The 24440-nt window shown below is 46.3% G+C and overlaps 1 protein-coding gene across 1 annotated transcript in view; it reads right to left on the reverse strand.

Moving 5' to 3' along the window:
- Positions 1 to 1261: 1261 nt before the first annotated feature.
- DYRK4 (dual specificity tyrosine phosphorylation regulated kinase 4) overlaps positions 1262 to 24440 on the reverse strand; it is a 48286-nt gene continuing 25107 nt past the window's right edge. The window contains exons 7-15 of the mRNA XM_069586514.1: positions 22984 to 23120; positions 22119 to 22259; positions 18973 to 19111; positions 15812 to 15893; positions 11366 to 11538; positions 9182 to 9242; positions 5203 to 5332; positions 2800 to 2975; positions 1262 to 1641 (exon numbers count right to left, since the gene is read on the reverse strand). Of these exons, the coding sequence (XP_069442615.1) occupies positions 1397 to 1641; positions 2800 to 2975; positions 5203 to 5332; positions 9182 to 9242; positions 11366 to 11538; positions 15812 to 15893; positions 18973 to 19111; positions 22119 to 22259; positions 22984 to 23120 (1284 nt within the window). The 3' untranslated portion in view covers positions 1262 to 1396. The remainder of the gene's footprint in view (positions 1642 to 2799; positions 2976 to 5202; positions 5333 to 9181; positions 9243 to 11365; positions 11539 to 15811; positions 15894 to 18972; positions 19112 to 22118; positions 22260 to 22983; positions 23121 to 24440) is intronic.

Below are 24440 nucleotides of genomic sequence, written 5' to 3' on the forward strand. Positions count from 1 at the left end.
TCATGAAAACCAATAAATGCCCTGTTGTTTAAATGAGTTGGAACTTGGCTTCAGTCATTCCCAGACCAGAATTCTAACTGGCATAGGTTAACTCGGGCAAGAGGGGAAAAGTTGATTATTATTTAGACTTCTCTTAGTGATGCTCCCCTGGTGACTCAGAAGGTAAAGAATCTCCCTGCAAAGCAGGAGTGAAGTGAAGTGAAGTGGAGTGAAGTCGCTCAGTCGTGTCCGACTCTTTGCGACCCCATGGACTGTAGCATACCAGGCTCCTCTGTCCATGGGATTCTCCAGGCAAGGATACTGGAGTGGGTTACCATTTCCTTCTCCAGGGTATCTTCCCGACCCAGCGATCAAACCCAGGTCTGCCGCATTGGAGGCAGACGCTTTAACCTCTGAGCCACCAGGGAAGCTGGCAAAGCAGGAGACCCAGGTTCAATTCCTGGGTCGGGAAGATCCCCTGGAGAAGAAAATGGCAACCCACTCCAGTAATGGACTGAAAAGCCTAAAGAATCTCATGGACAGAGAAGCCTGGTGGGCTACCGTCCATGGGGTCACAGAGAGTCAGACATGACTGAGCAACTAACACTTTCACTTTTACTAGTGATGCTGTAACACTGAGCACTTAGCTCTCTCCCTGAGACAGACCGGGACCTGGGACCCTTAGTTGCGGTGCTTGCACCTGGACACGCCTCTCCTCCAGCAACAAAATACAAAGAAACTGTATGGGACTAAAAATAACCATGTGTATGTGCAGTTGGGGGCAAATTCTGGACCCAAAAGATACAAAGAGACCAACAAATCCACTGTCACTTTTGAAGAGCCTGGAGCCAAAACAGGGGGTCAGGAGCAAAAGCAGGGTACTGAGCATATCCCCTGCCCACACCACCACCTAAGAGATGGGCAAGCCACTCCTCCAGCCCAAACCCTGGACACACCCATCCCCTGTACCCTTACCCCACACTTAAGGACCCAGGGAGTGAACAAGGGAATCTGCTGTTTGTGCTCGCCCCCCACTCCAGCAGCAGGGACCCCAATAAAACTTTGCCTGAATTTCCTCTCTGGCCTCCAGTCAATTTCTAGTTATTGGGGAGGGCCAAGAACTCTGGTCAGTAACATCCTCTCCACCCCCCAACCCCCACCCTACCCCATGTACCCATTGTTGATTTGGTTAAGGGCATAAGGAAGAAGCCTGGGTGCAAGATTATTCTTTCCAATCCCTCATCACAGAAATCATGCCAATCAGCCAGGTGAATAGAGGTCCTTTTTTTTTTTTTAAACAAACCTTTATGGGTTTAAAAAAAAAAAAAAACAACCATCTTAAGTATTGTACAATATAAGCACTGTCTCTAATACAAATCACGGTCGGGGGGAAGAGCAGACACACCCTCCACTTGGGTCACACAATAGGCGGTAAAGCATTTGTGTTCTTGGGGGAGGACTTTTTGTTCTGTTGTCCCGCGGAGGTCTTGGACTCCACAGGCCCAACAGCCGCCTCTGGCCTTCTGGAAGCTTCTGCCAGATGAGGCAGCTGGATCACCTCAGCCGTGTGCTGGCCAGAGCCTCGCTGATTGCCTGGATTCTCATCCTGTTTGGTGGCACCATCTTTGATTTTGTCTTTAGCCTCTGCTGGGAGGACCACATCTGCCAAGGAGAAGACAGCCGGAACAAGTAAGTGGTCAAACGTTGAGTTGTGTTCTAACTGTCCAACAGGTTCTAAATCACTTCTGGGAAACCCTGGTGGTAACGATACAAAAATGGTTCATTGGTAAAGCACATTCTACGTGCAAGACATCCTTCTAAGCATGCGTGCTCAGTCACTGAGTCCTGTCTGACTCTTTGCAACCTCTCGAACTATAGCCCGCCAAGCTCCTCTGTCCATGGGATTCTTCAGGCAAGAATACTGGAGTGGGATGCCATGCCCTTCTCCAGGGGATCTTCCCGACCCAGGGATCAAACCCAGGTCTCCTGCATCTCCTGCAGGTGGGTTCTTTACCACTGAGCCTCAGGGGAAGCCCATCATTCTAGGCTCTTGACAGTCACTGATTCCTTCACTCTTTCCTGCAGCTAGACAGAATCAGCCTTACTCTCATTCTCATAAATGGAGAAACTGAGGAACAGAGAGGTTAAGTAAAGTGCCCAAGGGCTCACTCCCCGTGAGTGGTGGGGCCAGAATTTATCCCAGATATCCTGACTCCAATGATCAAGTACATAACCCTGAGGTTATATTGCAGATAAAAGATATTTGCATAGTTTTGTAATCTGTCTGGTAAAAATTCAAAAGGTAATTATAGGGTACGCACAGGAGGATAGATTGAAAGAAAAGGAGAGGAAAGAGAATTGAAGATAGGAGCAAAATGGAAATTCCTAATGATGAGAGGGGATTAAAAAGGAGAACCTAGCCACAACCAAGTTTCCTGAAAGAGGAAAATTCCCAAATGAAGAAATGGCAGGCCGGGACTGCCACTGGAGGTCCAGTGGTTAGGACTTTGCCTTCCAGTGCAGGGGCTGTGGGTTAGATTCCTGGTTGGGGAGCTAGGATCCCGCATGCCTCACAGCCATAATTCAAAACATTAAAAAAAAAAAGGCAGAAGCAAGCAATGTTGTAACAAATTCAATAATGACAATAAGTGGTCCGTATCAAAAATCTTTAAAAAAACAAAGAAAGGAATGTCTGGCTGGCGGTGATGAAACCAGAGTAATTAACCAAGGCTGAGCTCAGAGAAACTGACATGTGGTCCTCCAGAGCCACCTGACTCCCTGGGATTATGAAGACAGAATGGGCTATTCAAGAGGCTGTACCTTTTTTGCCAGAGTGATGCTGTACTTGAACCTTGTCCTTCCTGGATTCAGAGGGGAAACAGAGACTCATTTTCCTCAAGGTCTGAAGCCTGGGCCGAGCTTTGAGGTTCCGAGGCTCATGAATCCAAGCATGCTTGAGCGCCTGGTCAGGGGTCATGCGAAGAGAGGGCTCCCAGCTACACACCAACAAAGCCCAGGACCGGTTAGGGCTCTATTTCCCTTTTTAATAATGAAATACTCTCAAAGACCCCAATAAAGAACTTAAATAAAATATAAAGATGGTTCATTTTTACAGAACCCATTTAAGCAATGTTGTAACTCAGAGATATCACAGAACAGAGATTATGACATACAGTGTTACAGTGTGTGTGTGTGTGTGTGTGTGTCTGACTCTTTGTGACCCCATGGACTATAGCCTACCAGGCTCCTCTGTCCATGGAGTCCTCCAGGCAAGAATACTGGAGTGGGTTGCCATGCCCTCCTCCAGGGGATCGTCCTGACCCAAGGACTGAACCCAGGTCTCCTGCATTGCAGGCGGATTCTTTACTGCTGAGCCACCAGGGAAGCCCTCATTTTGAAGTACCTGGAAGCAACAAGTAGAAGTGATCTTTTTAGAAAATGTGTATGACAAGCCAAGGAAAATCTCAGAGCCCAAGGCTTCCAGAGTTCCTAACAATTCGCTTACGAGAAATAGCATAGAACATCTAAACCAATGGACTTCAGGATTTAATATACTAAGAACACCAAAATGAAATACTAAGATCACCAAAATGAAAAGATACTTAATTGCTATTCCCAAACTTTGGAATTTGCACCTCCAAATACATCACAAAGAAAATTAAAGAATGCTAGAATATTAAGATTGTAAGGGGGACTTGGTGATAATCCAAACTTCCAATGTAGTAACAAAATATATTTGACAGAACACCCACCACGGAGTCATCTTGCCTTTCTTGAGCAATTTTAGTGACAAGGCACTAACTCACAGAACTAGCTATTCTAACTTTCAAACACTCCAGTTCTTTACGAGTTCTTCATTTTGATTGAGCCAAGATCCACTTCCCAGGAACCTTTTCTTATATTCTTTAAAGTTCTTTTTCAATTTTTATTTTTGTGGCCGCCCCACCCAGCATGTGAGATCTTAGTTCCCTAAACAGGGGTTGAACCTGCACGCTATGCACGGGAAGCGAAGAGTCCTGACCACTGGACCACCAGGGAAGTCTCAACCTCTTTAAAGATAGTGACAATAGGCATCTTTCCTGGGGTCCTGTAATTAAGACCCCACATTCCCAATGCAAGGGGCCTGGGTTCGATCCCCGGTCCATCCCTAGAGCCCACATGTCACAACTGAAAGATCCTGCATGGTCTATGAAGATCAAAGATCCCATGTGCCACAACTAAGACTGGAACAGCCAAGTAAGTTAAAAAAAATTTTTTTAATAGTGACAATAGCTAGTACTTTCTAAATACCTTCTAAACTAGGTCCTGTTCTAAAATGATTTATGTGCTGTTTTTTTTTTCTATGACTTGACTGAAGTGCAGAAGTACCTACTTTCTAAGGTTCAAAATATGCCTAAAGATACTAAAAAACTGTACATATTAAATGTTTTCTAGCTCACCCTTTCCCTAATTCCCTCATATGAGAGGATTTAGATTATAAATCCTAGGGGAATGGGTGGGTAGGGTGCTGCTGCTGCTAAGTCACTTCAGTCGTGTCTGACTCTGTGTGATCCCATAGACAGCAGCCCACCAGGCTCCCCCATCCCTGGGATTCTCCAGGCAAGAACACTGGAGTGGGCTGCCATTTCCTTCTTCAATGCATGAAAGTGAAAAGTGAAAGTGAAGTCGCTCAGTCCTGTCTGACTCTTAGCGACCCCATGGACTGCAGCCCGCCAGGCTCCTCCGTCCATGGGATTTTCCAGGCAAGAGTACTGGAGTGGGGTGCCATCGCCTTCTCCGGGGAGGGCACTAAAACCAGCTTATATTGGGTGTGGATTCAAACAGTCCCAACAGGCTCTGTGAAGACCTTGGCTTCAGTTCATGAAGCAGGAGACAAGGAGGACGTGCCTACAACCTCGCTGCCAGACAGTCAGGCCAAGGAAACAGGAAAGCTCAGCCCACACACTGTGTACTCCAGGGCAATCACTTAACCCCACTGAGTGTCAGCCTCTGAGTCTCAAAACAGAACAAGTCATCTGCCCTACCGATCACACAGGGCGATGGGTGGGTGGATGCAGCCTGATCAGGCAATGGATGGGGAAGCACCCTGTAAATCCTGAAGCTCTACGGTCTGTGTTCATTGTGCTGTCATCAACTGCCTCCCAGACTTTCACCCGCAGACGTGTGGGAGAGGACAGAACTGAAGAGGAAGCCCCAGAGTCAAAGACATCCTGACAAACTCACACCAAGCAGCGCCTGAGGAAGTCCAGGAAGCTGGTGTCGCAGGTTTTCAGCAACACGGTGAGATCCTTGGAATCCGGGTATCTCTTTTTCCCCCTGTTGTTGGTTATATTTTTAGGAAAACCTTTGGAATCTTTAGAGATACAACATTCTGTGTTTAGTTCCAGGGGTAAATATGCACTGATCACATCACAGCTGTTCGCTTGACCGGGCTGCTTCTTGGCGTGGTCTCTGCAGCCTTCCCCTGCTCCGTCCCACACTGCCCCCCCCCCCAGAACCCACACACAAACACATCCCGAAGCCCCAGCCAGTGTGAAATAACCACATGTAAACCAATCCCATGAACACAATTTACAAACAACGTTTCCTACTACTCCATATGTTCTGAGCCTCCTTCCCACCACCTCCTCCCAGAATCAATTAAACGATTTCAATGATTTAACCTCAACCAATGCAAAATAATGATTATGATGATAATAATGAGATGATAATAATAATAATAAAATAATAAAACATGTAAAAGTAAATATGAAAAGACAGAAACATTCAGCTCTGAGCAAAAAGGATATTGTCCATGCTTGGCTTATCTCTGCCCCTGTTTCTTCCTTCACTTACCCCAAAATGTGACAATTTGGGACATCCATGGAGAATAACAAGAAAGTCATTTTAGGAGAAGGCATTTGCTCTTAGAACTCATGTACAAACCACACGAGGAAATTAATTTCTTTTTTTTTTTTTTACGTCATGTGAACATTTTGTCCATAATTGCAATGATCAAACTTGGCTGGTGACTTAAGACACAGCTTAGAATGCCTTTCTTCAGCCATTTCCACCGTTTTTAAAGCCCTCACCAAATGTATGATCTGTCATTGCTGAAAAGCAGCCCTGGAGACAGCTCCAAAGGTGAGAACACCTAGTGTGGTGCTTTGCAGGTGAGACCACTTGCTTGGACATCCACCAGTGAGCGCGTTCAGAAAGATGACCGTGTATGCTCATACCTTACAAGCACTCATGCAAAAGGGTGGATATATAGAAACACGGACTTCCCTGGTGCCTCAGAAAGTAAAGCCTCTGTCTACAATGAGGTAGACCCGGATTCGAGCCCTGGGTTGGGAAGATACCCTGGAGAAGGAAATGGCAATCCACTCCAGTACTATTGCCTGGAAAATCCCATGGACAGAGGAGCCTGGCAGGCTGCAGTCTATGGGGTTGCAAAGAGTCAGACATGACTGAGCGACTTCACTTTATATAAACACACACACACAATTGACACACTCCATGGAATCCTCACAAAAACTCAGTGGGATTCATACAATGAAAGGTACACAATGAAGTGCTTCCAGCTATGCAATCCATGCAGTCTCAGTGTGTCCAACAGAACACCTGCTCTTTTTACTGAATTCCTGGAAGAGCCCACAAATGTGTGTTTGTGTGTATACACACGTGGGTATCTCTATGTGTTTCTACAGATACAAATGGGCTGGGGGTACTGCGTAGGGCATGGGTCTTGTTTTTGTTGTTGTTCAGTTGCTCAGTGGTGTCTGACTTTGTGACCCTATGGACTGCAGCACACCAGGCTTCCCTGTCCTTCACCATCTTTTGGAGTTTGCTCAAACTCACATCCATTGAGTCGGTGATGCCATCCTACCATCTCATCAAATCCCCACTTTCCTTTTGACTGTGGCACCAGGTTCCCACCTTATCCTATGCTGTCTTTTCACAGATTATCAAAGAAGAATCAGAATCATGGGCTTAGAACAACACAAACCCTACAGTCACCCTTATGTAACTGCCTTTCTTGTACAAGTTTTTCCCGCCTCTCTCTTCTCCATTGCCTCATTTTCCTCCCCACCTCCTTCTTGCTGCCTGGACTACCTACATCTCTTGCTATCCTTGAAGCAACATCACTTTGCTGCTAATTAGAGATATTAACTTGGAGTGGCTGGGGCGGTCGAGGACCTGTTGACATCCCGAGAGACGAGAACTGAAATTGGCAGTGTTTCCCAAATTCGCCTCATCCTAAGCTGCTGTAACAACATACAGACTCCTGACTCCCATCTCAAAGCTACCACATCATAGGAGGATGATAGGAATTAGCACTATTTCCAAGAACCCAGATGATTCTCATAGTCAGATAAAGTTTGGGAAGCATAGAAGACGAGGCTCCCAGTAAAGTCCTTTCTTGTGCGGGAAGGGAAGATGCATGATGCTGCTACCAAAACCACGTTGCTCATTCTGAAGCCTGGTGCTGATGGTAAAAGTCAGGTTCCCGATGAAACAGACATGTATGAGCCTTTGCTATCCTCTTACCAAAATGCCCTCTATTCCCTTCCTTCTGATTCCCCCAAATACAATCTCCTGACTTCAGGGTTATAGGCTTGAGAGGTGAGTCTCCCCACAATGTCTTTGTCAAGCAGATGGGAACAGCACGAGCCTACTCATCTTTCCCTAAAATCCTTTGACATTCAAAAGGCTGAGTTAAAAGTGGTGAAGGGTAAAGTATATTTGGCGTCAAACAACCAGTTCTGTCGTCCTGAAGTTACACCAGTGAGTCAGCCAGCCCTTCTTTCAAAGAAGGTATGCTCTCATCAGACCACTTTCAAAGAAGCTCTAGCCTGTGGGCACTTCCCTAAGCAGCCGGGACACCAACACTGACCCTACTCAGAGAGGCAGTCTTTACGCCTCTGGCCATGACTACATGCTGACGTTAGAAGATGTAGTCATTGGGATGGCTCAGGACCAACCAATCGGAGTGGACGACAGCTTTGGTATTGGAGGGGGATCCTGGAGGACTCTTTCTTGCCAGACCTTAAACTTTTAGTTTCTAGCTCATGGGCTCCCCAGGAGTGCTGGGAGAGATGCCAGAGAACCTGTGGCTGTGGCAGGGGCTCAGGGCCATGGCTTTTTCACCAAATGATATAGAAATAGACTACATTTTAACCCCCCACGTGGCTGAACCAATATACATGGACTGATCATTGATACGACTGCAATCTTTTTGTCCAGGAGGATCCCCCAGGGCAGTGTTTGTTTTGACTGTGCTACTGATGGGACAGGATGTGTTATTCAGATGGCGGGGAGTCCCTTCAAGGAGCCGTCTTCCCTCACACCTGGCTTTGCTCCTCTGGGCTGTCATTAGGGCCACTACGGCTTTTGCTCCATGGGCATCCCTTAGGAAAGGGACTGCAGACCTGGGACTGGCTTCACCTTCCGGTTCAGAGTGGCCCAGAAGCCCTGCCTCAGTTGCACCTCGTTCATTCATCTGTCTGTCCCGCACAGCACGACTCGGCTGGAAGGGCAGAGAAGCCTAAAATCCAGAGCCTGGGAACTATGACGGGGGGGCAGCCTAGGGACCATGGATAAGGCTGAATTCCAGCAATTAGACAGATGTCTTGTGCATAACTGACAAGCCATCGCATATCCACAGCAAAACTGTACTGACAGCCCTTGCTTATCCATTTTATAGCAAAGTCACAGTGAACCTGGAACAGTAAGGGCCTGGGCAATTAAGAAAATTTCAGCAGGAAAGAATAGGGCTCCATTAATGATGAAATGGAATGATGGAATTTTCTGCTGTTCTTGCGAGGACTCTTCTGCTCTTTGATTTCCCTTCACAGTGCATCATGTGAGCGGGCAGGCAAGCTGCTAGGGGAGGTGGGGAGAGTTTATAAAAAAGGGTAGAGTTCTAATCTTTGAGGGTTTGAGACCCACTGATGGGTCTTCTAAGCAGGAACCTGGTCACTCTCAGGCACCTGCCAAGACCTCATTCCTGGTATGACTTCCCCACCCACCTCCATCACACACCTGGTACCATTCTCAGCATCTTTTCACTTTTCTGAATGAAACCTCTAAGCACAGCCTGCCCTTTGGGGAGGGCCAGAGGAAGAGCATCGCATGGGGTATAGGGCATGGAAGGTGTCTTCGAGGGCTAGGGAATCTTATCATTCACCATGGTAAAAAGAGAGTCAGACCCGGGACTCACCAAAGAACATCTGTCTCCTGGAGGCCGTCTGGATGAAGCGGGATGGTGGCAGGCCCAGCACCTGCAATAAGGGCAAAGTGGTGGATTCACACTCCTGGGGTCACACTCGCCAAGACTGTTGGAAGCGGGTGGGACTTTGGTCAAACTGGTTTCTCCAGACAAGGACCCAAGATATGAAGTTAATACGGCTTCCCTGGTGGCTCAGTGGTAAAGAATCGGCCTGCCAAGGCAGGAGACACAGGTTCGATCTCTGGGTCAGGTAGATTTCCTGGAGGAGGAAGTGACAACCCACTCCAGTATGCTTGTCTGGGAAATCTCGTGGACAGAGAAGCCTGGTGGGCTAGGGTTCACGGGGATGCAAAGGGTCAGACAGGACTGAGTGAGCAAACGACAAACAGCGGCATGAAGGGATGACCTCATGCGAGTGGTGGAGCAGTACCACAGCCTGAGGCTCGACTCCTAATCCAGGGCCGTTCCAGTATCCTGAGACTCGATCGGCATTGCCCATGTTACCCTAAACAGGCATCAGCACTAGCCAGGTGGGCACTCAATGTGGCTGCCAGCTCTCACTGCCAGAGTGAGTAAACCAGTGCAGCTGTGCACCACCCGTGAATGAAGGAGTGACACCTCCCAGCTCAGAGCATCAAAGGGAAGGGGAGGAAAAGCAGATGGGAACCACCAGATGGACATCAGACCACAGGATGACCTTCTGAAAAGAAAAGAGCAGCGTCTGCCTGGTCACCTTATCTGCACAGCAACCTACAGGGCTGCACAGACAGAAACGAGGGGTGTCCCCATCAGCCCTGGGTTCCTGGCTTTCCAACCTGGTTCCCAGCCATGTCCCTTCCCTCGTGCTCCTCAGCTTGAGATCAAGAGGAAGCTGAATCAGTTCTGGGGCAGTGGGAACCTCCACTTGGATCTGTTGCCCCCTCCCCAATTCTCCTGGGAATTGGAAGATGACTGGCTCAGGGATGCTTCATTAAATCATCCATCATCAGCCTCAGAAGCCATGGACTCTGGTCCCCTCACTTTACAGAGACCCAGAGCACAGAAGTGAATTGTCAAAGAGACAGAGGAGTAGCTTCCAGGTTTACTGATTTCCAGAGTAGTGTTCATCCCACCGTGGCTATCATCATAGCACCAATACCTAAAGCATTTGAATACTCTATTATTAGTTTTAACCATGAGATGAATCTATATTAATTCTCAAGGCTATATGTGTCTTTCCAACTATCTTTAAGAAAATCTAGAAAATACAAATTTGGAATGGATGGATAGATAAACAGGTAGACAGTGAGAAATTAGCTATACCTTTGTTCACAGTCAAAATATCACTGGGAAAATCCTAAATGTGAAATTTCCACTTTTGGGGATTACTTTTTCCTGTGCTGTCTAACTTGGCTTCATAGTGAAAAGAAAAATTAAGTGTTAGTCGCTCAGTTGTGTCTGAATCTTTGCAACCCCATGGATTATAGTCCATCAGGTTCCTCTGTCGTCTAATTTGGCTTCATAACAAAATACCTTTAAGTAAGAGAATAGCAGGCATAATACATGATTATATGAGAGTCTTGGTGAAACCTTTTCATTGGGAGATATTCTTCCCAGAAAGTTAACTAATGACTGAACAGTATGTAGATTTTGTTGGGTATTGTGTCAATCTGGTTTTTAGATTCTTTTGAATATATAGGAAAGTTGTTTAGTTGCTAAGTTGTGGCCAACTCTTTTCCAACCCCATGGACTGTAGTCCACCAGGCTCCTCTGTCTATGGGAGTCTCCAGGCAAGAATACCGGAGTGGGTTGCTATTTCTTCCTCCAGGGGATCTTCCTGATCCAAGGATCAAACTTGCATTTCCCATGATCCTGCATTGACAGGAAGAATTTTTTTTTTTTTTTTTTTTTTTACTACTGAGCCACCTGGAAAGCCTGGAAAGACTGCTATACCAGTCTTATTTTAAACATCATGATTCATAATATGCTGGAAATTACATCCTTTGCAACTAGTTAAATTTCTGATAAAAATGTTAGATGTCAATTCAAACATGTACATAATTTCAAAACACGCAACCCTCCGCTGTTAACAGATGCTGGCCACCGCTCTACAGCGAGCCAGATGCCACTTGGTGTCTGAGAACAGAAGTTACCCGCCCTGAGGGTGTCGGCTGGAAGGTAGCCCGGCCCCCTCACCTCCATGATGCAGGCCAGCTGCTCCACCTCGTTCTCCCCGGGGAACAGTGGGTAGCCCGTGTACAGCTCGGCCATGATGCAACCCAGGCTCCACATGTCAATAGCCATGTTGTATGGATGGCCCAGGATCACCTCTGGGGATCGGTAGAACCGGCTCTGGATGTAGGTGTAGACTGCATGGGAGAGAAGAGAAAGCTCACATGGAAACCTCCCAGAGCACACTGCACCACATATCTGCAGCACTCATGACTCATCCATCATTCAGTCACTCTGACTCTTTGCAACCTCATGGACTGCAGCGTACCAGGCTCCCTGTCCTTCACCATCTCCTGGAGTTTGCCCAAACTCATGGCCATTGAGTCGGTGATGCCATCCAACCATCTCATCCTCTGTCATCCCCATCTCCTTGTGCCTTCCACCTTTCCCAGCATCAGAGTCTTTTTCAGTGAGCCGGCTCTTTGAATCAGGTGGTCAAAGTATTCGAGCTTCAGCATCAGTCTTTCCAATGCATATTCAGGGTTGATTTACTTTAAGATTGACTGGTTTGATCTCATTGTGATCCAAAGGACTCTCAAGAGTCTTGTCTAGCACCGCAGTTCGAAAGCATGACTTATGAGTCCATCCCATATCTGTCTCATCACATCATCACAGCAGCCTGATTATTATGAGGGGTTGTCATCCTCAAGTTGTTGATAAAGAGCTCTAAAGAAGGTATTGTTGTAAGGAAGTAAATTTGTCAGGCAAGCTTTTTAAATGATCTCTTATTGGAGTATAGTTGCTTTACAATGTTGAGATAGTTGCACAGCGAAGTGGAGCAGCTATGATGTTATTGTTCAGTCGCCCAGTCATGTCCCATTCTTTGAGACCCCATGGACTGCAGCATGCCAGGCCTCTCTGTCCCTCACCATCTCTTGAAGTTTGCTCAAGTTTATGCCCATGTGAATCAGCTATACATATACATATATCCCCTCTCGTTTGGATTTCCTTCCCAGGTAGGTCACCACAGAGCCCTGAGAAGAGCTCCTTGTACCATACAGTAGGTTCTCATCAGTTATCTGTTTTACACCTAGTATCAATAGTTTATACGTGTCAGTCCCAAACTCCCAATTCATCCCATCGCCTTCCCCCTTACAGAGTGAAGTAACTCAGAAAGAGACAAATAAGTACCGTATATTAACGTGTATATGTGGACTCTAGAAAAATGGGATGGGTGACCTCATTAGCAAAGTAGAAACAGAAACACAGATGCACAGGACAAACATATGGATCCCAAGACGAGCGTTTAAAAAAGAAAGCGTAAGGCAAATGTAAAGCTAAGTTTTCAAACTGTTTGATTAACCTGGGGTAGACATGCTCTCAAAATACTGCAATTTGGCAAGGGAAGAGGTGTATAAGAACCGAAAAAGTAGCATGCAAAATGCATGAGTTTCACATGCATATTCAATATATTATGTACACTGTGTTGTATAATGTAAAGTGTAGAAAGAAAAGCTTAACAAAATCTCAGCAGAGGAGGATGTATGAAAGGTAGTACGGTAGGCAGCCTAGATTTTATAGCTGAGAAGACTGAGGCAAAGGACTGGGACATTACAGTTTTTTGCAAATGCTGTTAATTGGTTACCTAGATGGGAGCAGGGCAGGGCTTTTGTAGTCACTTTACTCTGTGTGTGTGTTTTCTGGCATGTGGGATCTTAGTTCCATGACCAGGGAACAAATCCAGCCCCTACAGGCAGGTTCTTAACCTCTGGACTACAGAGGAAGGCCAGTCACTTCTCTATTGATTGAACCAGTTACAGTAAGGATGTAATAATTTTTGTGATTTAAAACAAAGTGACGATCTAACGAAAACGACTTTTACGCCCTGTCTGCTTCCAAAATGGACTTGAGGCACTTTGCAATCGAAGTACAAATAGACGGGAAAGTAGAGGGAAGGGGTGAGGGTGGGGATGAATGAACTAGCTGAAGGGGATCAAGAAGTACAAAGTTCTAAAATAAATAAGCCACAGGATGTAATATACAGCATACGGAATACGATCAATAATATTGCAATAATTTTTATGCAGACAAGTGGTTACTACTAGACTTATCACGGTGATCATTTTGTATACATGGGCAAAAGTCAAATTAGTATGCTGTACACCTGAATCTAACTTATACTGAAGGTCAAATGTACCTCAGTGAAAAATAAGTCAATTAGAGAGAAAAATTAAAAGTAAATCTAATGGATACTCACATGATGCTTCCATGTGTCAGGCACTGTTCCAAGTGATTTATATGGATTAACTCTTTGAATCCTTACAACTACCCTACAACAGTTACAATTTTATTTTAGTTGTTTGCAATTGGAGTCTAATTCTTTTACAACACTGTCTTAGTTTCTGCTGTAGAACGTGAATCAGCCATATGTATGCATATATGCCCTCCCTCCTGAACCTCTCTCTCGCTCATGCGCCCCACCGCACCCTCTAGGTCATCACAAGCACTGGGCCGGGCTCCCGGTGCCGTACAGCAGCTTCCTACTAGCTCTCCATTTTATACATAAGAGGGTATATGTGTCAGAGCTACTCCCCCAGTTCGTCCCACCTCTCCTTCCCCTGCTGTGTCCACAAGTTTGTTCTCTGCCTCTACATCTATATTCCTGCCCTGCAAACAGGTTCATCACTATTGTTTTTCTAGATTCTATGTTTATGCGTTATTACATGCTATTTGTTTTTCTCTTCCTGACTTACTTCACTCTGTATGACAGGCTCTGGGTCCACCCACATCACTACAAATGAGTCAATTCCGTTCCCTTTATATGGCTGTGGAATATTCCAGGGTATACAGGTACCACATCTTCTTTATCCATTCCTCTGTTGATGGACTATTAGGTCAAAGCAGGAATTATTATCATACCCACTTTAAAATGAGGAAACTGAGGCATACAGAGATTCAGTAAATTCCCAAGGTCTCTCAACTGCAGGTGGCAGAGCTGGGATTTGAACTCAAACAGTTCTAACTGAGCATCCATTCTTTCTACTGTTTCATGGTTAAAATAAAGATCAAGGGAAGTTAGAAAACATAAAAGTGGGAGAAAACACCTAGAAACCAAGGGTAAGATCGTTACAAGTTCAGTTCTGAGCATCTTGGCAGCCAAGATAAATCTTAAGTAATGGGTTACAGAGAGTTCATCTCCAAGGAGGGTGAGCATATTCTTTCTTTCTGGGAGGAATAATGTTTTCTAGGTGGAATTTATTATGGCTTCCATACATAAACAATAAAGGACTTGCGTCTCCAAAAATGGTTTTGGAGAATATTCAGAAACATCCATTTAATAGTCTTTCCTTCAGCTTCAGGGGACTTCCTCTGACTCGCCCTGCCCCCATGAAGGCTAGTTCCAAAGCCCCTTTCATATGCCTTGGCTCAGTCCATATATATACTTCTCATCCTTGCACACATCCTTGTACACATCTTCCTGTCTCCTCCATTGGGCAGTAAGCCTGCAGAGGACAGGAAATGCTCATTTCTGATTGCTGATACCCTATAGAGGAGGAGGGCATGGCAACCCATTCCAGTATTCTTGGATGAAAAATCCCTGTGGACAGAGAAGCCTGGTGGGCTACAGTCCATGGGGTCACAAAGTTGGACACGACTGAGGAGACTTGGCACACAGCACATGCCTTAGACAGCGACTGACACACAGCAGACACTCAGCAGACGCCTGTGCAATGCGCATGCTCTTGACATCAACAAACCTGGCAAAAGCCAAAAGAGAAGACTCGAGCCAAGTCCAGTGACAGCTGCAGGAATGGATTGGCCAAAAGGTTCGTCCAGGTTTCTCAGTAAGATGTCATGGAAACACAAGAAAGAACTTTTTGGCCAATCAACACTCTAGGGCAGCTTTCTAGATTCCAGCTTGAAATAAATATATATATATATATATATATATATATATATATATATATTGTTTTTGTGACTATATACATATATAATATATATAACATATAAATATACTGCATTTATATAATATAATAACCTGGAGAATCTAGGGCCGTGAACCCCAAACTTTAGAATGGCTGTGTTTTCTAAGGTACAGCCTCCCAGGTACTGTCCCAGAAATCTCGATTTGGGACAGCTGGGGTCAGCCTTCAGAAGCTGTCGTTTAGCAGAGGCCCAGTGCTCTCTGGACCCCAAAGATAATTTGGATAAAGGTCTTTGGATAATTCCAGAGTCACAGAGTATAAAAGCAGCAGAGCAGCCTTACCATATTCGAACCACCCTTCGCATTTTACAGATGAGGAAACTTAGGCTTAGAGACGTGAACTAGCTTGGTTCAAAATCAAACCAGCAACTGTGATGGCTGAGCCCAGAGGAGAACCCAGGTGACCTCGTGTGGGAACTGTTTGTTTCAGGAAAGGAGAGAATAGCACTGGGGAAATTCGGACAAAGCGACTGGCATGGCCCTACCTTTCTGGTGTTCATAACAGCTTGATCCAAAGTCAATGACTTTAACAGAGACTTGGCCTTTCTGGTACAACACGATATTCTCCTAGAGGGAAGACAGACACAGGTCGAGTTCTAACAATGTTGGCTGAGGCATGCTATTTACCTAACTGTCCACCAATCTTCTGGAACCTCCTTTGCTGGGGTCCAGCCCCGGTGGATCCAGGGAATTCGAAGCGGGGACGGCATTGGCGAGGAGAAACTTATTTACTTATTAACATAGAAATTTAAGAGTAGATTAGGAAGAAATAGTATAGTAGGAAATTTAGGTGGAGAAAAGGAGGCTGAATAACTTGGTTTACGGGGAAAACCAATAAAACCTCAAGACAAGAGGTTTGCACCATCTACGCTAGGCCACCGGTGCCCACTTGAATATCAGCCCTGCCTTGGGCTGTCCCTCGCGTGGATCTTAAAAGCCAGGACAAGTAAGTAGACATGGCGAGCCTCCCCGCCCCAGATGGGAATTCAGCCGAAAAAGGGAAGAAAAGAATGACATGGGGAAGCCCAGCATCAGTGCAAGACTCCAAAGACTCCACTTTCAAAATCAGCTTATATACCCCAAGTTGTACATAAAGAAATAATGGAGTATGCAAAGTTATGCAGGGGCAGCAGTCCTGACCCTCACTGAGACCAGGCTTTCTTTTTGCATATATTCCCGTATACAAAAGGTCTCAGGTGGTTTACATTATCTTCTGGCCAAGAGGCCTGTTAACATTCTTATGGCTCTCTTCCTGGATAATTGTCTATCTACTAGAAAATTCCTTTTCCCTAGAAGTGTTTTTTCTTTACTCTGCATCATCCTCAAAGTACTAAATAAAGTTGCATTCCTGTAGAACAAAGGTGCAGTGGGTTATAACAAAGAAAGTACTTAACTCAAAGATCTAATGTTGCTAATACCAGGCCTACTACCTGTTTTTCTATATACCAACTATATCTACAAATAAAAGATAGGAAAATTTGGCAGCAAGTATTGGCTCAACAAATGAAACCTTTAATCAGTCCTATTCTAATGATTTTGACTCCTCGGAAGGCCCTACATTCCTTGGATGTTTTAAGCTTCCTGTGCCTCCTGCAGTCAGGAGGCCTCAAACAATCACATGTGCAGCTGTACGAGTCCTGCAGGCAGGCTAGAAAGCCATCAGAGGGGTTTTTTGATTGAAACACTCGTATTATGCCCAGGAGATTTATTATCTAAAAGCTCTAATTTTTTCCAGAAAAAGGTGGTGGGGGGACAGCCCCCTGTTAATGACAGAAGAGTAGGTGGAAAGCATAACACAGTAAAGCAGGCAGACTCTGGTCTTTGGGGGTGGATGCTCAGGAAATTCCAGGGGGAACCCCTGAAGCCTGATCACATCCTTGCGTTTTGTCAGGCTTCCTTCAGCATGACCTTGTCATGGGCGGGATTCTTCACGCTGGCCCCCGGCACTCCTTCAAGTGGGCTCCTCCCACATCTCCAACCCCACCCCAGTCTCCCTCCTCTGACTTCTGCTTCCAGGGTTGCATCTCTTGTCTGGCCCCAGAATTTCCTGATCTCCAGTATTCCTTTTGCATCCATACTGACTCTTTACTGATATAAACGGTGTGACTCCTGAAGATGGTGAGTTTCTTTTTACCTCCTTGGTACCTGGTTCCATGCCTTGCTTGCATAAGGCCTTAGAAATATCACTGGCTGGGACTTCCCTGGTGGTCCAATGGTTAAGAATCTGCCTGGCAGCGCAGGGGACACAGGTTCAGTCCCTGGTACAGGAAGATTCTACATGCTGCAGGGTAACTAAACCCATGCGCCACAACTGCCAAGCCTGTGCTCCATGCTTCGCAACAAGAGCAGTCACTGCAAATGAGAAGCCTGTGCTCACCACAACTAGAGAAAGTCTGTGCAGCAATGAAGACTCAGTGCAGCCAAAAATAACAAATTAATTTAAAAAGAAAGAAAAAGAAATATCATTGCCTGAATCGGATGCTTCCATTAAGTGCCCCAGCAACATACTGGTATGACAGTCGAGGACCAAAACAGAAACAAAAAATCCCCCATGGCAATTTGTTTGGAGTTGGGACTGTTGGGACCATTGTGCTGACTTTGCAGACACTGTGAAGCCAGGAGTTCCAGCAGAATCCTGGATGAGAAGGCAGAGCACTGGGCTCTCCTCTCAGAACATGAGCGTGGGCCACCTGGGGCTGGAAGGTTAGAGTCCTAATCGTATTTCCAGGAATCTCAACGTCAGATGACTCAAGGGATAGGATGCGTGAGGCTGTCTCAGCTCACTGATACTAACCACTAAGTCCACAGGAATAACTGCCTGATTCTTGAACCCACACTCACCAAACTCTCCTGCGTGTATGTCTGCTTTCCTATTGAGCATGTATACTCCTGTCCACTCGACCTACTGCTCAAGCAAATCCATTTGCTCGTATCTCAGCTATCACCTATCTTGTGGGTTCCTGGCTGAGAGTCAGTCCCCTAAGCCCAAAGACCACAGTCCCTTTGGAGGTGCAGAGTGGAGAATTAGGAACTTGGATGTGGAGAATAAATCAGTGTACCACTGTCCTTGTTGGGGCTCCACCAGTCAGCCCCAGGAGAACATCTCTATCTTGACAATCTCTAATTAATAGAAGTATCCCAGATCTGGCTCAGTGATAAAGAATCTGCCTGCCAAGCCAAGAAACTTGGATTCAATCCCTGGGTCAGGAAGATCCCCTGGAGGAGGAAATGGCAACTCACTCTAGTATTTACGCCTGGAGAATCCCATGAACAGAGGAGCCTGGCAGGCTACAGTCCATGGGATCACAAAGAGTCGGACATGACTGAGCACACACAGGACCAACTCAGAGGACAGGGTGGATTTAGGACATCCACCTCCCTGCTTGACACATGTCTCTGAGTAACCCCCACCCCCCCCCTCCAGGGCTCAGTTGTCCGGGTCCCGTCTGCCTTGATGACACCACATCTCTTTTCTATGTCCCAGTACCCCTGTCTTGTCCTTGCTACATCTCACATGGTTTACACAACCTGCAAACACTTGGCCTCCATCCTGGAGCCCTTCTCAGTTACCACTGGGGATGGGTACTAGGCAAACCCTTTCTGAGGGTGGAAACCAGCTCCCCGACAGGACAGAGGCTGTACTCACGGGCTTGAGGTCACAGTGAATGATCTTCTCCATGTAGAGCATCTGCAAACACTTCAGGACAGAGAGGGTGAAGCGCCGAACAACGGAGAGACTGAAGCCTTGGAAACTGTTGTTCTTCATCAGCTCGTATAAGTTGATGCTGGGACAGAGGGAGAGAAAGCGACATGAAGCAGTGTAGAAGGCATATGATGGCGAGTCTGAATCTGCAACATCAACCCCGCTTATCACCTGGTTGCCCTCTGGCAGTGACAAGGTTAGGAGGCGGGGCTTTCGTGTCCTATAAACTTGACTTTTCTGTTGACTAACAGGCTGTATATTGTCACCCTGCTTATTTAACTTACATGCAGAGTACATTATGAGAAACGCTGGACTGGAAGAGCACAAGCTGGAATCAAGATTGCCGGGAGAAATATCAAGAACCTCAGATATGCAGATGATACCACCCTTATGGCAGAAAGTGAAGAGGAGCTTAAAAGCCTCTTGAGGAAAGTGAAAGAGGAAAGTGAAAGAGGAGAGTGAAAAAGTTGGCTTAACGCTGGACATTCAGAAAATGATCATGGCATCTGGTCCCATCACTTCATGGAAAATAGATGGGGAAACAGTGGAAACAGTGTCAGACTTTATTTTTGGGGGCTCCAAAATCACTGCAGATGGTGACTGCAGCCATGAAATTAAAAGACTCTTACTCCTTGGAAGAAAAGTTATGACCAACCTAGATAGTATATTCAAAAGCAGAGACATTACATTGCCAACTAAGATCTGCCTAGTCAAGGCTATGGTTTTTCCAGTGGTCATGTATGGATGTGAGAGTTGGACTGTGAAGAAGGCTGAGCGCCGAAGAATTGATGCTTTTGAACTGTGGTGTTGGAGAAGACTCTTGAGAGTCCCTTGGACTGCAAGGAGATCCAACCAGTCCATTCTGAAGGAGATTAACCCTGGGATTTCTTTGGAAGGAATGATGCTAGGGCTGAAGCTCCAGTACTTTGGCCACCTCATGCGAAGAGTTGACTCACTGGAAAAGACTCTGATGTTGGAAGGGATTGGGGGCAGGAGGAGAAGGGGATGACAGAGGATGAGATGGCTGGGTGGCATCACTGACTTGATGGATGTGAGTCTGAGTGAACTCCGGGAGATGGTGATGGACAGGGAGGCCTGGCGTGCTGCAATTCATGGGGTCACAAAGAATTGGACACGACTGAGTGACTGAACTGAACTGAACAGTTGATTCGGGCTTCCCTGGTGGCTCAGAGGTTAAAGCATCTGACTCCAATGCAGGAGACCCGGGTTCGATCCCTGGGTCAGGAAGATCCCCTGGAGAAGGAAATGGCAACCCACTCCAGTATTCTTGCCTGGAGAATCTCATGGACAGAGGAGCCTGGCAGGCTACAGTCCACGGGGTTGCAAAGAGTCGGACACGACTGAGCGACTTCACTTTCACTTTCAAGGTAACATTTAAATGTGCTGGCCTCTCAGATGTTTGTTTCTTACACGAAAGATCCTTTAATCATTTTGCGGCACAGGTGTGTGTGTTAAGAGGTTAGTATATCAAACTTCTGATAAATTCACGGTTCTTCAGCCCCTTGAGAAGGATCCAGGGAGCCCTCCAGGTACTCAACCAAGTGACCAGCCCTGCTCACACAGAATAAATCTGTCTAAAGACGGCAACTTCCTGATAGATGAGGGGACAAGGGAGTGGGCAGACAGGGCCTGAGGGAGGAGCCCTACCCCATCTAAATGAGCCGGCCTGCCTGGTCCCACCTCTCGCCTTTCAGAAAGGACTGAGGGCTGGCTCTTGCCAGATAAAAGAAATATAGAATCTTTATATATAAGGAATTATATATATATATATATATATATATATATATATATATATATATATAAAAGAATCCTTAGTGTGTGTCAGTTCAGTCCAGTTCAGTTCAGTCGCTCAGTCGTGTCTGACTCTTTGAGACCCCATGAATTGCAGCATCACCAACTCCTGGAGTTCACTTAGACTCACATCCATCGAGTCAGTGATGCCATCCAGCCATCTCATCCTCTGTCGTTCCCTTCTCCTCCTCCCCCCAATCCCTCCCAGCATCACAGTCTTTTCCAATGAGTCAACTCTTTGCATGAGGTGGCCAAAGTACTGGAGTTTCAGCTTCAGCATCATTCCCTCCAAAGAAATCCCAGGGCTGATCTCCTTCAGAATGGACTGGTTGGATCTCCTTGCAGTCCAAGGGACTCTCAAGAGTCTTCTCCAACACCACAGTTCAAAAGCATCAATTCTTCAGCACTCAGCTTTCTTCACAGTCCAACTCTCACATCCATACATGACCACAGGAAAAACAATAGACTTGACTAGACGGACATTTGTTGGCAATGTAATGTCTCTGCTTTTCAATATGCTATCTAGGTTGGTCATAACTTTTCTTCCAAGGAGTAAGCATCTTTTAATTTCGTGGCTGCAGTCACCATCTGCAGTGATTTGGGAGCCCCCCAAAATGAAGTCTGACACTCTTTCCACTGTTTCCCCATCTATTTCCCATGAAGTGATGGGACCAGATGCCATGATCTTCGTTTTCTGAATGTTGAGCTTTAAGCCAACTTTTTCACTCTCCACTTTCACATAAATACATATACATACAGGAATCTTATAGCTCTCTCTCTATATATAGAATATATATATATAATATTATACAGAGAGAGAATATATACTGAATCCTATAGAGTCCTGCTATATTAAGTGAAATACGTTGACCTGTAAATGTTGAAAGCTAACATAAAGCTGTTTAACCAGAAAAGCTTGTGTGGGGGTGGCCAGTTCATGGGTGCTTAGTCGCTGAGTCGTGTCTGACTCTGTGCAACCCCATGGACTGTAAGTAGCCTGCCAGGCTCCTCTGTCCATGGGATTCTCCAGACAAGGATACTGGAGTGGGTTGCCATGCCCTTCTGCAGGGGACTTTCCCCACCCAGGGCTCGAACTTGCATCTCCTGCATCTTCTGCACTGCAGAATGATTCTTTACCCCTAAGCCACAGGGGAAGCCCCTCCACCCCATTAGATAGTCACATACAGACAAGTCTAGTGCTCTGACCTCCAAGGCTCCCTTTGGTCACTTACGCAACTTATCAACACAAAGTGAACTAAAGAGAGGAAGCAGCTGACCCCAGGAGTTCAAAGGTGATGCAGAGGTGATTGCGGAAGTAGAAAAAGTCCTTCATGTGCACCACGTTGTAGGTGTTGTCTTTGTCCTTCCGTCTGAGAGCTTCCAGGATCTTCAGCTCCACCAGGGCCTGGTGGTGAAATCTGGAGAAGTTGGGGAGCGGTGGGGAGGGTGGGGGTGGGGAGAGGAGACACGCTGTCGCATCAGCTACAGCAGGTGGCCCCCTTCTCAGTCCTCCCCATCATGCGCACAGGACAGGAGGTGCTAAACACTCTAGACTCTTGCCTCCTCTCTGCGCCGTCATGGAATCCAACAGGTAGAGAGGGAAAGAGGGAAAGAAAAGGAAAAGCCGAGAAAAAAGCAGAAACAGGAAGGGCTGGCATCAAGGAGCAGCTGATGTCACACAGAGTGAAGAAAGCCAGAAAGAGGAAAACAAGTATTGTATATTAACACGTATATATGCAATCTAGAAAAATTATACTGAGGAACCTATTTGCAGGGTAGTGATAGAGACGCAGACGTAGAGTACAGACTTGTGGATACAGCGGGAGAAGGAGAGGGTGGGGCGAATTGAGAGAGTAGCATTGAAACACACATTACCATATGTAAAACAGATAGCTAGTGGGAAGTTGCTATATAACAGAAAGAGCTCAGCTTGGCGCTCTGTGACAACCTGGAGGGGTGGGATGGGCTGGGGAGTGGGAGGCAGGTTCAAGAGGGAGGGGACATATGTATACTTCTGGGCGATTCACACTGCTGTATCGCAGAAACGTACACAACAGTTAATTAAAAATAAAATTTAAAAACAGAAGGGGCCAAAATCACGTAGCCCTTCCTCCACAGCTGATGCCTTCTACCAAGCCACACCTCGTTTTGTTCCTGATGATTTTCAAGGCCACCAATTCATTGTTTTTATGATCCAAGCACTTGGCCACCTGTCCAAAGGACCCTTTTCCAATTATCTCCAGAACCTCATAGCGGTAGGCGATGTGGTCGTGCAGGACCTGCAGAAGTCAAGCAGGGGTGAGGGAGGAAACCGTGGTTTCCAGGTCACTTGGCGTTTGTGCATTTTTTGCACATATCATCAGTGTGGCGGTGTCATAACTATTCACTTGCATGTCATCATTCACACTGATTGTATGGACTTGAGGCCAAGGGCCAGGTCCTATTCATTTCTGATAGCTCCCTCTGTATTTCAGGAGTCCAGCAGGTGCCCAAGCATACAATAGGCTCTCAGTAAATAGGTGTTCCATGAACACTTGCTGACAAAATAAATGTGGAAGTACAGCTGTGTTGGGGATGTAGCTCTGTGCACTGCATACTGTGCATTTGCTGAAACACAAAGAGGATGGAGATTCTGAGCATACAGAAAGCAAACATCCTTCCTCTGCCCCGTGGTCCTCTAAGAGTTGAGATGGAGGAACTAGGTTGCAGTGAATTAACATCCCTGGGGAACTTCTCAGAGACTCTAGAACCTGGTGGGAGGGAGGTGAGAGGAAGGAGAAGTTGACAGCCTCTGGCTGAACTGAAGGTAAGGTTTAGAGCAGAGGTTCTTAACCAATGGCCCATGAATAATCCCTGCCCTTGAAATTTTGTGTATGTACAGTCTCTTCTGGGATAATGATTTTATAACTTTTATCAGATTTCCAAAGAGATCCTTCACCTAAAAATGCTGAGAACCAGAGCTCTAGACCAGTAGTCCCCAACCTTTCTGGCACCAGGGATCGGTCTCATGGAAGATAGTTTTCCACAGACCGAGGTGGGGGGAGATGGTTTGGGGATGATTCAAGTGCGTTACATTTGTTGTGCACTTTACTTCTATTATTATTACATCAGCTCCACCTCAGATCATCAGGCATTAATTAGATCCTGGAGGTTGGGGACCCCTGCTCTAGACAGATGCGTGCCAGAAACTCTAAATCCTTGCTTCTCAAGGTCTGGTCCAAGGCCCAGCCACGTGGGCATCCCCCGGAAGGTTTTTAGAAAGGTGAAGTCTCAGGCTCCACCCCAGACCTGCTGGCTAGGACTTTTCATTGGTAATGAGACTTCCAGGTGATCTGTGCACACCAGAAAGCTTGGGAAACACAGCCCTGAATTCGATTAAGAAAATCCACTTCTTTTATAAAGTCATCAAAGACCAATTGTGTCTCCTAATCTAAGAGGAAGTGTCTGGAGGAGGAATTTCCCAGCAGTCTGCTGGGCTAGCGGACTAAGCATTACCCATCTGGACATCCTCAAGGCAGAGAGGAACATCTTGTAGCCTCCACACGCCCCCTGCAGACTGGGGAAGAGGCAGCAACCCCAGGCACAGAGACAGGGAGAAG

The sequence above is a fragment of the Ovis canadensis genome, chromosome 3 (genome assembly GCF_042477335.2).
Source record: "Ovis canadensis isolate MfBH-ARS-UI-01 breed Bighorn chromosome 3, ARS-UI_OviCan_v2, whole genome shotgun sequence".
Taxonomy (NCBI): domain Eukaryota; kingdom Metazoa; phylum Chordata; class Mammalia; order Artiodactyla; family Bovidae; genus Ovis; species Ovis canadensis.